Source organism: Mauremys mutica, chromosome 15 (genome assembly GCF_020497125.1).
Source record: "Mauremys mutica isolate MM-2020 ecotype Southern chromosome 15, ASM2049712v1, whole genome shotgun sequence".
NCBI lineage: Eukaryota > Metazoa > Chordata > Testudines > Geoemydidae > Mauremys > Mauremys mutica.
The window spans coordinates 6,836,823-6,850,061 of NC_059086.1; the positions used below are offsets into that span (position 1 = coordinate 6,836,823).

Here is a 13,239-nt window from a genome sequence, read left to right on the forward strand (position 1 = left end):
CGCCCCGTCTGGCTCCTGCTTCGCCGCCACGTGGGCACAGGTCTCGCCCGGCTGTCCTGGCACTGCCACAGCGCAGGCCTTCCTCCGTCTCCACCCTTGGGCTGCCACCCTGGGAGCACAGGGTGCTTTGCAAAGAAACCTGTGTCGGCGGAGGCTGCCCTGGGGTTGAACCCAGGCGTCCTGAGAGCTGTTCCACCCCCTCCCAGATTGCTGCCGGCCGTGAGCACGGGGCAGAGTGCAGAGGATTTTGCTGCAGGGACAGAGGGGGTTGTATTTAATGTGTAGGTGATTTCAAGGCCCAGCCCACCACAGGCACTGTCAGCCCAGCAAGTCCCACGGGAGTGGGACTTCCTGGCCTGTCTCCGTTCCACTAGCAAGTGGCAGGCCAGCCTGTGCCTGCGTGTGCAGGTGCCAGGGCTGCTGGGAAACCTGGGCAGCTCTGCAGAAAGCCGTGGTGTGAGGCACAGGTTGGCACCAGCAGGAGTGCCTTCTGGGGAGGGGGGTTCTGTGCTGGGGGTGGGCGTTCCACTGGCCCCTGCATGAGGATGGTGGGTGCCTGGTGCTTGCCACGCACTGTGACCCTGGTTTGCTCCAGGGTAATGGGCCCCTGGTGCCAGGCACTTAGATGCCAGCTCTAGGCAGCTGCTCCAGGACCAGTTTTGCCTTGTTTCACGTTGTGTGTCAGGTCTCTCCCCCCCCACCCCCATTGCTTCCATGCGATGCCACCCGCTGGGCTGGCAGGAGAGCGGGGTTGAGGACCGTGCCAAGAGGGGAGCCCCCTCCAGCAACCAGAGACTGCATCTCTGCGTGGAGGGCAGGGAGCTGGAGGGCACCGCTGGGGTCTCATGAAATTGGGGGGCTGGAGGGCACAGCTGAGATCTGATCTGATGAGACGGTTGGTTGGGCTAGGGAGCAGGGGGGCACAGCTGGGGGCTCACATGGGGATGGCTGGAGGGCCTCCAGCACTGCCCCATTTCTCTCTGGAGGCTCAGGCCCACATTCACCAGTGGTACCAGCCCCCCAGGGAGCAACTCAAAGCCCCACTTCCTGGAGTCAGGGGATGATGGGCAACTGACAGAGACAAGCTGGCACCCTGCTCCCAGGGCCCCTGTACTTCTCAGGAGTTTTAAGCTGAGCTCCAATGCCAGGGAGGTGGTTGCTTGTCAAACAGGTGCCTAGGAGAGGGCAGGCTGGGCTGCAGGCACTGAGCAGGGCTGGAGGATGCCCCCCAGTGCGGCTTTACAGGGCCCCAGGGCCTCCACCTGCTACTAGGGCCATGGGGAGAGGGGCCCCAGCTCCTTGGAGCAGTGATGCCAGGGTTGGAGCCCTCCCACCTGAGCCACACCCCCCAACACAGATGGCTCTTTGCACAGGCAGATCATGGGGCGTATGTCCTGCCCCTTGCACACAGCTAGGGGAAGCCACCACACCAGGCTCCCAAGGAGCCAGGGGGCCAGGGGCTGTTATGGCCGGAGCGGAGGTGGGCATTTTGCTGCACACCCCGAGGGGCAGCATCCCCCCGAGCAAACCTCACCCTGACCATGTGGGCCCCCCTGTAAACAGCCAGGGGGGCAGCAGGAGCTCTGGGGCTGGCCTGGCCTCTCCTGCCCAGACCATAGCCCCTCTTACACACAATCTTGGGTGAGGCCAGGCAGATGGCGGAGCAGCTCAGCTGTAGGGCTCAGGAAACAGCTGGCAGCTCCCCTCCCTGGTGCACTGGGGGATGGGGAGCTGACATGCCCATGGGGGGCACACAGCTCGAGGCCAGCGCACAGCAGGGGGGCTCAGACCCAGCAAGGCCAGCCCTGGGTGCTCAGTGCCCCGCCCAGCAGAGCAGAGCGGCTGGCTAATGTGCTGCCTGCCCATCAGGTGTGGGGACCCCCCCTCCAAAGCCAGGGACTTGGCCCAGCACCCACATACCTGGGAGTTGGGGGTGGGGCGGTTCCTGCCCAACCTTCCCCAGAGCACAAGAGCTGGGGGGCGTGACAGCCCCTTGCCACGCAGCCCCACGGCTGGCACTGGGACATGCTGGAATTAGGAGCTGTTCTCCCCACCTGCGCTCCCGCCAGGTCCCCCAAGGACACAGAACAGGCTGCTGGGTGGCCACCGTTACTTTATTAGGTCACACATGCCCGCTGGCAGGGGGCAGGCGCCTACTTCTGGGCCGGGACCATGTCGTCGATGGCCTGGCCCTTTTCCAGCTTCTTCTCCATCTCCACCATGAGCTTGACGCCGTCCACCACCATCTGCACCTGCTCCACCTCGGAGAAGCCCAGCCGGTCGGCGTTGGAGATGTCGAACACGGCACCCACCGCCTCGGTGTCCACGCCACCTGGGAGGGGCAGAGCGCCATGCAGCTGAGCCCAGACCCCACTGCAGCGGAGCAGCCCCACCAGCCTCCTGGCCGCACCGCGCCAGCCTGGCCTCTCTGCCCACAGCTGCCCGGCCCCTGGAGACCCCACGCAGCAGCGACGGCCCAGCACGTTTCCAGCCCCCCCACGTCACAGCTGCCTGGTTGCCCCCCCGGCACTCCTGGCGTCCAGGCCTCACCCAGAGCCTCTCAGATGCCCCTCAGCGCAAGGGGACCCAGGGGCTGGGGGCAGCGGGACACGGCTGTGCCTGGGGGATGGGCAGGGCCGCACCACAGTGTCACCCAGCCCCTGTGGAGCTCAGCCCTGCCCTGCCCTCTCCCCACCTGTAACCCCAGCCCTGCCCCCGCCCCCCACAACTGTGCCCCCACGTCCACCTGAGTCCCCTCCCCCAACCGTATGTCCCCACCCTCATCTGTAACCCCAGCCCTACCTATGTGCCCCACACACACCTGTAGCCCCACCTATACGCCCTATAACCCGAGCCCCTGGTAAACCCACCCCTACTTGTGTCTCCAGCCCTGCCCCCCATACCCCAGCCCCACCCTACACCCACTTGTGCCCCCAGCCCTGCCCTACACCCACTGGTGGCCCCCGCCCCTCACCTGTGCCCCCAGCCCTGCCCTACACCCACTGGTGGCCCCCGCCCCTCACCTGTGCCCCCAGCCCTGCCCTACACCCACTGGTGGCCCCCAGCCCCTCACCTGTGCCCCCAGCCCTGCCCTACACCCACTGGTGCCCCCCGCCCCTCACCTGTGCCCCCAGCCCTGCCCTACACCCACTTGGGCCCCCTCCCCTCACCTGTGCCCCCAGCCCTGCCCTACAGCGACTGGTGGCCCCCAGCCCCTCACCTGTGCCCCCAGCCCTGCCCTACACCCACTTGTGCCCCCACCCCTCACCTGTGCCCCCAGCCCTGCCCTACACCCACTTGGGCCCCCCGCCCCTCACCTGTGCCGCGCTTCTGCAGCCGCAGCCTCTTGAGGGTCTCCTCAAACTTGGGGTGCTTGCTGAGGTGGGGGAGCTTGACATGGACCCCGCCCCGCAGGCCGGTCCCCAGATTGGAGGGGCAGGTCAGCACGTAGCCCAGGTGCTCGTTCCACATGAAGGGGTGGCCGGCCTTCTTAAAGATCTCCTCAATCTGCCGGGCAGGGGGAGAGCCCGTCAGCCCAGCGCCCCCCGGCCAGGGTCTGGCCAGCCCACCCCCCAACTCCCAGCCAGGGTCCAGCCAGCCCGCCCCCCGACTCCCAGCCAGCCCCCCCCACCCTCCCCCCAACTCCCAGCCAGGGTCTGGCCAGCCCACTGGCCTGGAGTGTGCCCGTACACCAGCTGGCTGGCCCTCACCCCCACTCCCAGCACCGGGGTGGGCAGTGGGGCTGGGAGCCAGGACTCCTGGGTTCTATCCCAGCTCTGGGAGAGGAGCGGGGTCTAGTGGTTAGAGCAGCGTCTGGCAGCGAGCTCTGCTGGGCTGTCTCTCCAGTCTGGGGTCTTGGAGCAGGGGGCTGGGAGCCAGGACTGCTGGGCTGCCTCCCGGGGCGGGGGCACAGGGGGCTCACCTTCTGCAGCCCGACACAGAAGCGCCGGAACACCTCCTTCATGTTGCCGCCCTTCTCCATGGAGATGACGCGCAGATGGTCCTCCTCGTTCACCCACACCAGGAAGCTCTTGTTGTCGTTGTGCCTGCAACCCAGAGCGCAGTGTGATGGCACCGGCAGAGCCTGAGCCCCTGGCATGGTCCTTCTGCCCAGCCTGGCACAGCCTCCTGGGACTCCTCTCCAGCCCTGCCCCAATCAGCCCTCGCCCCCCACAAGCCAGGCAGTGCCCGCGCCCCCTTGTCACAGCTGCTGCAGAGCCCTGGCCTCTGGGCCAGAATCTGCCAGTCTGTCTTGTACCTGCTGGGCTGCAGGGCCGCTCTGAGCTGGGCAGCCCAGTACCAGGGACGGACGGGCTACGGGGCACCCTGCCCCGACTGTCAGACCCCACTAATGCGCCACCCTAGGGCCCAGGGCAGCAGGGATAAGGGAAGGAGCATGCAGCGCCACCTGGAGGTGAAACAGTTTAGCATCCCATTACAGAGCTAGGCATAGAACCCAGGAGTCCTGGCTCCCAGCCGCCCCCCTGCTCTAACCACTAGACCCCACTCCCCTCCCAGAGCCAGACATAGAACCCAGGAGTCCTGGTACTGAATCCCCCCACCCAGACTCCCCCTCCAGTGGGGCTGGGGGCCTCGGTGCTCACCATATGCCCCTGGCATCGGGCCAGTCGCGGGCCATGCCTGAGGCCAGCAGCAGGGGCGAGATGGGTTTGTCAAACAGGAAGTGGTCGTCTATCAGCTGTTGCTGCTCCTGGTCGCTCATGTCCTTCAGGGGGTAATACTTGCCCTTGAACTCCCCGCTCAGGCTGTTCAGGGCTGAGGAGAGAGCAGGGGTCAGCTCCAATCCTGGCTCCGTTCCCCAGCCCCATGGCTCCTATGCCCCAGAGCCCAACCCCCTCAGCACCCCACTGCCCGGCTCCCAACCCCGCACATGCACCACCCAACTCCCTCGCTCCCCTGCACCCAGCACCCCGCTGCCCTGCACCCACCAACCAACCCCTCCTACTCCCCTGCAGCCAACTCCCTCACTCCCCTGCACCCCGCTGCCCTGCACCCACCAACCAACCCCTCCTACTCCCCTGCAGCCAACTCCCTCACTCCCCTGCACCCCGCTGCCCTGCACCCACCAACCAACCCCTCCTACTCCCCTGCAGCCAACTCCCTCGCTCCCCTGCACCCCTCTGCCCTGCACCCACCAACCAACCCCTCCTACTCCCCTGCAGCCAACTCCCTCGCTCCCCTGCACCCCGCTGCCCTGCACCCACCAACCAACCCCTCCTACTCCCCTGCAGCCAACTCCCTCACTCCCCTGCACCCCGCTGCCCTGCACCCACCAACCAACCCCTCCTACTCCCCTGCAGCCAACTCCCTCGCTCCCCTGCACCCCGCTGCCCTGCACCCACCAACCAACCCCTCCTACTCCCCTGCAGCCAACTCCCTCACTCCCCTGCACCCCGCTGCCCTGCACCCACCAACCAACCCCTCCTACTCCCCAGCAGCCAACTCCCACACGCCCCTGCACCCCGCTGCCCTGCACCCACCAACCAACCCTTCTTCTCCCCTGCAGCCAACTCCCTCACTCCCCTGCACCCCTCTGCCCTGCACCCACCAACCAACCCCTCCTACTCCACTGCAGCCAACTCCCTCACTTCCCTGCACCCCTCTGCCCTGCACCCACCAACCAACCCCTCCTACTCCCCTGCAGCCAACTCCCTCACTCCCCTGCACCCCGCTGCCCTGCACCCACCAACCAACCCCTCCTACTCCCCTGCAGCCAACTCCCTCACTCCCCTGCACCCCTCTGCCCTGCACCCACCAACCAACCCCTCCTACTCCCCTGCACCCAGCACCCCGCTGCCCTGGACCCACCAACCAACCCCTCCTACTCCCCTGCAGCCAACTCCCTCGCTCCCCTGCACCCTGCTGCCCTGCACCCAGTGCCCAACTCCTCCCTCCCCTGCACTCAGCCTCCCAGCACCCAAACCCCTCAGCGCCCCACTCCCAGCACCCAACCCCTCCTACTCCCCTGCACCTAACTTCCCCCACTCCCCTGCACCCAGTGCCCCAGCACCCTCAACGCTCTGCTCCCCTGCACCCAGCGCCCTCAATGCCACGCTGCCCCTGCTCCCCAGTGCCCAGCCTCCTCGATGCCCCACTACCCAGCCCCCCTGCCCCCAGCACCCAGCCCTACTCCCCTGCACTCAGTGCCCAGCCCCCAGCACCCAACCCCCACACCCCATTCATGGCCCCCAACAGCCCCATCTCACCTGCCCGGTGCCACCTCCCCTCCGCAACCAGCAGGATCCCTCCCACCACATGCCCCATAAACAGCAAGCAGGCCCCACAGACACCCCCCTCCCTCACAGCCAGTGAGAGCGGTTCACCCCACCAACGGCCTGGCCCAGGGGACACCTTCCCCGCCCCCCATGAGACATGTTCAGTTCATGGCTTGTGGGGATCCCCCCAGCCCTCCCCCAAGCCCCCCCTACCAGCACACCTGAGTCCTGGCCCGCAGGTGCCCCGCCCCATCCCTGCTACTTCTCGGATGGGGCCTGACCCCAGCCCCCTACCAGTGACAGAGAGCTTCTCGATGGCGCGGCGCTCCCCGCGGCTGCAGTGGGGGGGCAGCGTGTACCCCTTGATGCTGCGCCCAGTGCGCACCCGGCTGCTCAGCACGTAGTTGGGGTCCAGGTCGTCTCCGCCCTGCGTGAGCCAGAGGGAACCAGACCCTGTAATGCCCTGGGATGGCCCTGCCCGAGCTGCTGGCCCCCAGCTGAGTCGGGTCCCTCCCGCAACACACCCCCTGCTCCCCAAATCCCAGTCCCACTCCCCCAAAACTTCCCCTCCTTCCCCCGTCCCAGGCCCCCCAACCCCCACTCCATCCCCCATCACAGCTCCTCCAACCCCTGCTCCATCCCCTGCCCCACTCCATCTAGTCCCCCCACCCCTATTCCATCCCCGGCCCCTCCAATCCCCGTCCCCCCGACCCCTGCTCACACCTTCAGGTTCTCGTGGTTCAGGTCGGTCTTATGCTTGTCCGTCGGCTTGTAGCCGCCATGCCGGTCCTGGATGATGGGGTCAAACAGGTCCTTGAAGACAACGTAGGACTCCTCGTCCCCGGCCACGCAGCCCACCGTCATGATGAAGGGGTGCCCTGTAGGCAGCGTGGGGGGGGGTTAGACTGGGCAGGCTGGGAGGAGCCATGGGGCACAGGGATTATGGGCCCTGCCGTAGGGTGCAGCTATAGGGCGCAGGTGGATGGCACCCCACCCTGCTGCTCCTTGGTAGGCGAGTTGGGCCCATTCCCCAGCGAGGGGGCGGCCAGGCCAGGAACCAGGCCCCTGGGGGGCAGCAGGAAGGGCTCAGCCCCTCTGCACTAGGCTCAGGGGGTCACTCCCCCCCACCCTGCCCAGGTGGCCTGTCCCTTTGCTGGTGGCTGTGGGGGAGGCCAAGGGACACCGGGGGGGGGGGGGTGTTAGTCTCCAGCAGACTGTCACAGTGCTGGGAGCCAGGCTGGGCAGCTGCAGTGACCGGGGAGTGGGGTCGGGGGGAGGCTCACAGGATCTTGGATGCACTTGGGGAGGGGGGGGAGATATGAGCTCACAAGAGGTGGCTCCCCCTAGTGCCCCCCCAGCAGGGGCCAGGGGCTAGAGGCCAGGTGTCTGCAAGGCCCTCGCCTCGCTCAGTGGCAGGCACCTCCCAGGCCTAGGGGCCCCATCCTGATTCACCCCTGGCAGGGCCGCACTCGGTGCCGCGGTGGATGACATGGGCACCGAGTGGCAGGGCTGGGGAGTCAGGGGTCAGCCTGCAGGGAGGCTGGGGACAGCCGCTGCCATGCCCAGCTAGACTGGGTCGAAAGCAGCGAGAGAGCCGAGGGGGGTGGGGAGCGAGGGGCAGGAGGTTCTCGGGGGCGAGGGTCAGAGCCCTGTCACAGATAACACGTCAGCCAGCACCCACCTGGGTTGTCCACCCCGGTCTGGATGATGTCATCCAGGGTGAAGCCGCTGGGGGTCTCCTTGTCCCGCAGCTTCTTGTAGATGTCCAGGGTGAGGGCCTTGGCCATGTGGTTGTTGTGCTTGATGAGGTCGGGAAACTCCTCCTCCGCGGAGAAGTTCAGCTTGTACTTGTTGTGGGTGTTCCCGAACGGCATGATGGCGGGCGGGGGCGAGTCCTGCGGGGACAGGGGCCTGCTGAGTCCCGGGGGCAGCCGCCGGCTGGAGCCAAGGGTCGCTGGACAAAACCCCTCGGCCATGCCCAGGGGGCTGATCCCGCCAGCCTCCCATGCCCATTTCCCCACCCGCCTGGGCCCAACAGCACAGCAGCCATGGGAGGGGGAGCCACACCCCAGACAGAGGGGTACGTCCCACCACTGCCCAGGCATCCTGTGTTAGTTGCACCAGCCTGAGGTCTCCTGGGGGGTGGAGGCACCTAAGTCAGGGTGACCCCATGTGACGAAGTGGGAAAGTTCTTAATGTTTTGTCTGAATACTGTGTGCGCCTCGGTTTCCCCTGCGTTACTCAAGTATCTAGGTGGTGGGACAAGGGTGTGTGATCGCTGCAGAGACCCCTAGTGAGCAGGTGTGACTACCGGCTGGCTGCCTGGGCACAGACAATGGCCGACACTCTGTAGCCTGGCAGCTGATGGCCTGGGCCCGTTCTCTGCCAGAGCCGGCCGGAGGTGTGGGAGAACAAAGCAAGAGGTAGAGGCCGGGGGACCTGCTTGCCCGAGAAAGAGACAGAGGACAGAGGCGGGCAGCTGGGCGTGACTGAGGCTCGGCTGCTGGAAGCTGGTTCGTCTGTGGTTGAGGAACTCGAGAAGGGAGAGCTCTGGGTTCAGGGTTCCCCACCCTCAGGGCCATCCGGGGCGGGAGGGGGCAAGTGGGGCAATTTGCCCCAGGCCCCACAGGGGCCCCACGAGCCCTGGCCCGGTGGCAGTCCGGGTCCTCAGCGGCATTTCAGCAGCAGGGGGCCCTTCGGTTGCTCCGGGTCTTTGGCGGCATTTTGGCGGCGGGGGGCCCTTCGGTGCTGCCGAAGATGCAGAGCGACTGAAGGGCCCCCCACCGCCGCAATGCCGCCGAAGACCCGGACCGCTGCTGGGTGACTACAAACGCCGCAGCTCCCCCGCTTTGCCCCAGGCTTCTTGAATCGTCTGGGCGGCCCTGCCCACCCTCCCGCCAGGATGGACTTTGCTGTAACTTCCTGCTGTCTGTGCTAACGAGCTCGGCTCTCCGCTGTGTTCCCCACCACTAATAACCTGTGGGTGTGACCCGCTGCCTGGGCTCACTGCTGACTGCGGGAGTGGGGTGCACGGCCCCTTGGGGGGGGGATGAGGCTGTCCCAGGTGTCCCATCCAGGGGGACTCCCTGCGGGGAGCTCACGGCATGCAGCGGGGTGCTGAGCGCTCCGAGGTCAGACCCAGGCGGTTGCCCTAGGCAGAGTGAGCCCGGAGGGGGGTCACGCTGCAGGAGGGTCCTGCCTGAACCTCATTCAGAGCGGCTCCGGAGCCCCGAGCCTGTGCACCGTGACACCCCCAGCCTGAAGGCTGGCGTGGGGCTGTGGGTCCTCCCTGGGCAATGGGAGCTAGGTCCAGCAAGGGGCGCTCCCCCAAGGTGAGGGCTCGGGCTCCTGGAACAGGGGAGCCAGTGTCAGCCTCGGGCAGCGCCCAGCACCCCACTGTCAGGGCAGGGCTCCCGGGGCAGGGGAGCATCATTGTGGCAGAGCACGGTGGCAGCCATCATGCCCAGGGGCTGGCGGGTGGATGCCTATGGGGCAGCAGGGACAGGCAGGCAGAGGTCAGAGGCGATGCACCAGTGGGGAGGAGCCCAGGGGAGGGGATGTATCTTGTTGCTGCCAGTGGAAAGTCGGGTCCTTTTTCAGCTGCTGCTCTGGGTTGGTTATTTTTAGCCCCTGCCCTCGTCCCAAGAGGGCCCCGGGCACCTGCCGGGAGCAGCCGCAGCTGCCAGCTGCACCCACATTCCAGGGGCTGTGCTTAGGGTGACCAGATGTCCCGATTTTATAGGGACAGTCCCGATTTTTGGGTCTTTTTCTTATATAGGCTCCTATTACCCCCCATCCGCTGTCCCAAGTTTTCACACTTGCTGTCTGGTCACCCTAGCTGTGTTGGCGTGGATCAGCGCTCCTGGAGCCAGGACCCGGCAGGCTCCGATATGGGGCCCCGGGGCCCCAGCCCACAGGGCTCTGGGAGCAGAGGGACCCAGCAGGCTCCGATATGGGGCCCCAGCCCACAGGGCTCTGAGAGCAGAGGGACCCTGAGCACAGCCCCTCCACCATCCCCCAGGGACCCAGAGGCACTGCCAAGGTCAAACAGGTCACCAGCAACCCAGGGCCATCCCTGGGCATATCCCAAGCACCAACCACTGGCCCTGCAGCCCCTCCACCTCCATGGGGGCACCTTGGCCACCAACCACCCTGCTGGGCCCCTTATCTCCCCTCAGGGGGCTTCCCCTTCCCTCCAGGAAGCTGATGGGACACTGCCATTTGACGCCCCATGCACACTGCACCCACAGGGCCCCCTTTCCCTGTGGCCCCCAGCCTGGGAACACCCAGCACCCACCCACCCAGCCAGCCCCTGCCCAGCAGCTCCTGGGCACTCTCTGCTTGCCCTGCCCAAGGACGGCACAGACACCCGTCCCTGCCCTGCCCAGCCCAGCCCCAGCCCCAGCCCCCTCCTGGGCTCCATCAGCTGCTGCCTCACAAGCCCGCACCAGGGGTTACCTGATCAGCAGAACAACGGGGACTCCTCTACTCCAGCGCAACAGGTGACCCAAGACAACAGCAGGGGAGCTGCCCCTATATACCTTGTGGCCAGCTCCCATTGGCTGGCTCCGAGCAGCCGGCCAACCCCGATTGGACACTGCTGCCGCCAGCCCAGCACAAAATTTGGGGATGTCTCCAGCTGGCCTGGCTGGGCGCCCGAGGGCTGCGGGATCTCGGCCTGGCTGTATCCCAGTGAACAAAACAGACAAACAGCACAGGGAGAAATCCCAGCTGGTGCATTGTGACCCCCCCGGGCCATGACCGGCCAGGTCCATCCCATCTACCCCTGGGTCACGACCAGCCGGGTCCGTCCCACCTGCCCCCCGGGGCCACAATCGGCTGAGTCCCTCCCACCCCCCGCCGGGCCACAACCAGCCGAGTCCGTCCCACCCACCCGCTGGGCCATGACCGGCTGGGTCCATCCCACCACCCCCCGGGGCCACAATCGGCCGAGTCCCTCCCACCCCCGCTGGGCCACAACTGGCCAGGTCCATCCCATCCACCCCCCGGGCCACGACCGGCTGGGTTCCTCCCACCACCCCTTGGGGAAATGTCCTAGAAGGGAGCTCTCCACCTGCAGCCCGGGCCGGAGATCCCTGCATGTGGGAGGGGCTACGACAAAGTGAGAATTTTCGGTGCAATATTTATGAAGCCCACACGTGCCTCAGTTTCCCCCTGTACATTGCATTGCTATGGGGGGAGGGGGGTTAAAGAGTTACGTCTGCTCTTGGGGTGAAACAGGGACATGGGGGACACCTTGCTGTCTAGGGTGCAATAAATGGGTCGTTAAAGCCAATATCCATATAATTGGGGGGAGGGGCAACCCCGCCTACTCAGCCCCTCCCACTCACCCCCCCATACAGGAACAGGGGCTGAGTGTTTTCTGCATCTGTCCCCTCCAGACAGACTGTTCCCTAGTGCCAGCGTCCTCACTGCCCGTCCCTGCTGCGGGCCTCCGGGGCGCGAACACTCCAGGCATGGGGGGCAGGAGGGGAGGAGAGGCCCACAGAGCCCCTGGCGTGAGGGATGTTAGAGGACCCTGGGATGGCAGAATGGGGGGCATGAGGGGTACTCCCTCCCAGACCCTCTGGTGTGGGGGGCAGACAGAATCCCTGGCAGGGGCTCAGAGGGGGCTGGGGGCCCCCAGGGAGGATGGAGGGATGCAGGGAGTCCCCAGCGGGTGCCACGCACTTGGCCGGCACCTGCTAGGAAACATGTGACCCTCTAGCAATGAATAATAATGAAGCCAACTAAGCCCCGCCCCCTTGGAGCCCCCTGCCCATCCCCCCTCCCCCCCACAGCCGGTTGGAGCTGTGCAGACAGTGGCGTCCCTGGCCCCAATGACCCCCAGGCGGGGCAGGGGGAGGAGGGGCCAGTGGATCCGGCACTGGGGCCCTGCCGGTGTTGGAAAGGGTTGGGTTAGGGAGTGGGAGCCGCTTCGCACCCTAACCTGAGCCCCAGGTGGCGGGTGCCACCTGCCCCCACCCTGTCTCCCGCTCGGGCAGGCGCCCTGGACAGATGCTGTCAAACTCCTTCCCCCAGGCCACACTGTGACAGGGTCCCTCTGCGAGCGGGACGTGTCCTCCCAGACTCTGAGCTCCCACCCCACCCTGCACCCCCTGGCTGCAGGAAACCCCACCCAGGCACCAGTGTCCCGGGGGGGGGGCAGGGGAGGGTTTGGGGGACATAGCTGGGCAGAGTCACCAGCAGCAGGGGATTGGGGGGGGGGTCATGGCCAGACATGGCTGCCTGCAGGGGGAATTGGGGGGGCACCCGTATGGAGAGATCTGGGGCCGGGATGACGGTCCAACCGCACCAGCCCACATGCAGGCTGGAGGGGGTGTCCATGGGTCTGGGCACCCAGTGTGCTCCGTGTGCCTCCTCCCCACAAGGGCAGAGAGCCCGGGGAGGCCTGGAGGGGGGCAGTTTCTGAGCGAGCCGGCTCTGGGGATCCCCAGCCCAGCCCCACCTGTCAGACGCCCTTAGAAATGAAGTGAAGGGCACCCAAGGAGAAGTGACCCCAGTCTGCATTGTCCTGGGGCTGCTGGGGGCCCCCAGCCTGGGGGGTCGGGTTGGGGGGGGGGGATAGAAGATGCTGTTGCCTTGCCCCATCCCCCACCAGTGGATCCCGTGGGGTCCTTTGGCTATGGCTTAATTCCTAACACGGCTCTGGTGGGGTGACCCCCTGGACCCTCTCCACAACCACAGCCACCGCCCCCCTGCTGGGAAACACTGGCCTGGGCTCCTGTCTGCCCAGCCCCCCAGCCAGTGCTACCACTGGAGTGTCAAGTCCCCCAGACCCCCTAGCCTGCCTGCCCCCCAGCCCCCCAGCCTGCCTGTCCCCCACACATCCTGCCTAGCCTGCCTGCCCCCCACCCCCTCAGCCTGCCTGTCCCCCCCCATCCCGCCTAGCCTGCCTGCCCCCACCCCCTCAGCCTGCCTGTCCCCCCCCCACATCCCGCCTAGCCTGCCTGCCCCCCACCCCCTCAGCCTGCCTGCCCCC

At 66.7% G+C, this 13,239-nt stretch overlaps 1 protein-coding gene across 1 annotated transcript; it reads right to left on the reverse strand.

Annotated features, from left to right (window-relative positions):
* Positions 1-2,096: 2,096 nt before the first annotated feature.
* On the reverse strand, positions 2,097-10,848 carry CKM (creatine kinase, M-type). Its single transcript, XM_044989227.1, has 8 exons — positions 10,695-10,848; positions 7,918-8,131; positions 6,960-7,114; positions 6,531-6,663; positions 4,605-4,776; positions 3,923-4,046; positions 3,318-3,507; positions 2,097-2,332 (listed from the first exon to the last, which is right to left on the reverse strand). Exons 2-8 carry the CDS (start codon positions 8,108-8,110, stop codon positions 2,154-2,156), a joined length of 1,146 nt encoding a protein of 381 aa, XP_044845162.1. The 5' UTR covers positions 8,111-8,131; positions 10,695-10,848; the 3' UTR covers positions 2,097-2,153.
* Positions 10,849-13,239: the final 2,391 nt, after the last annotated feature.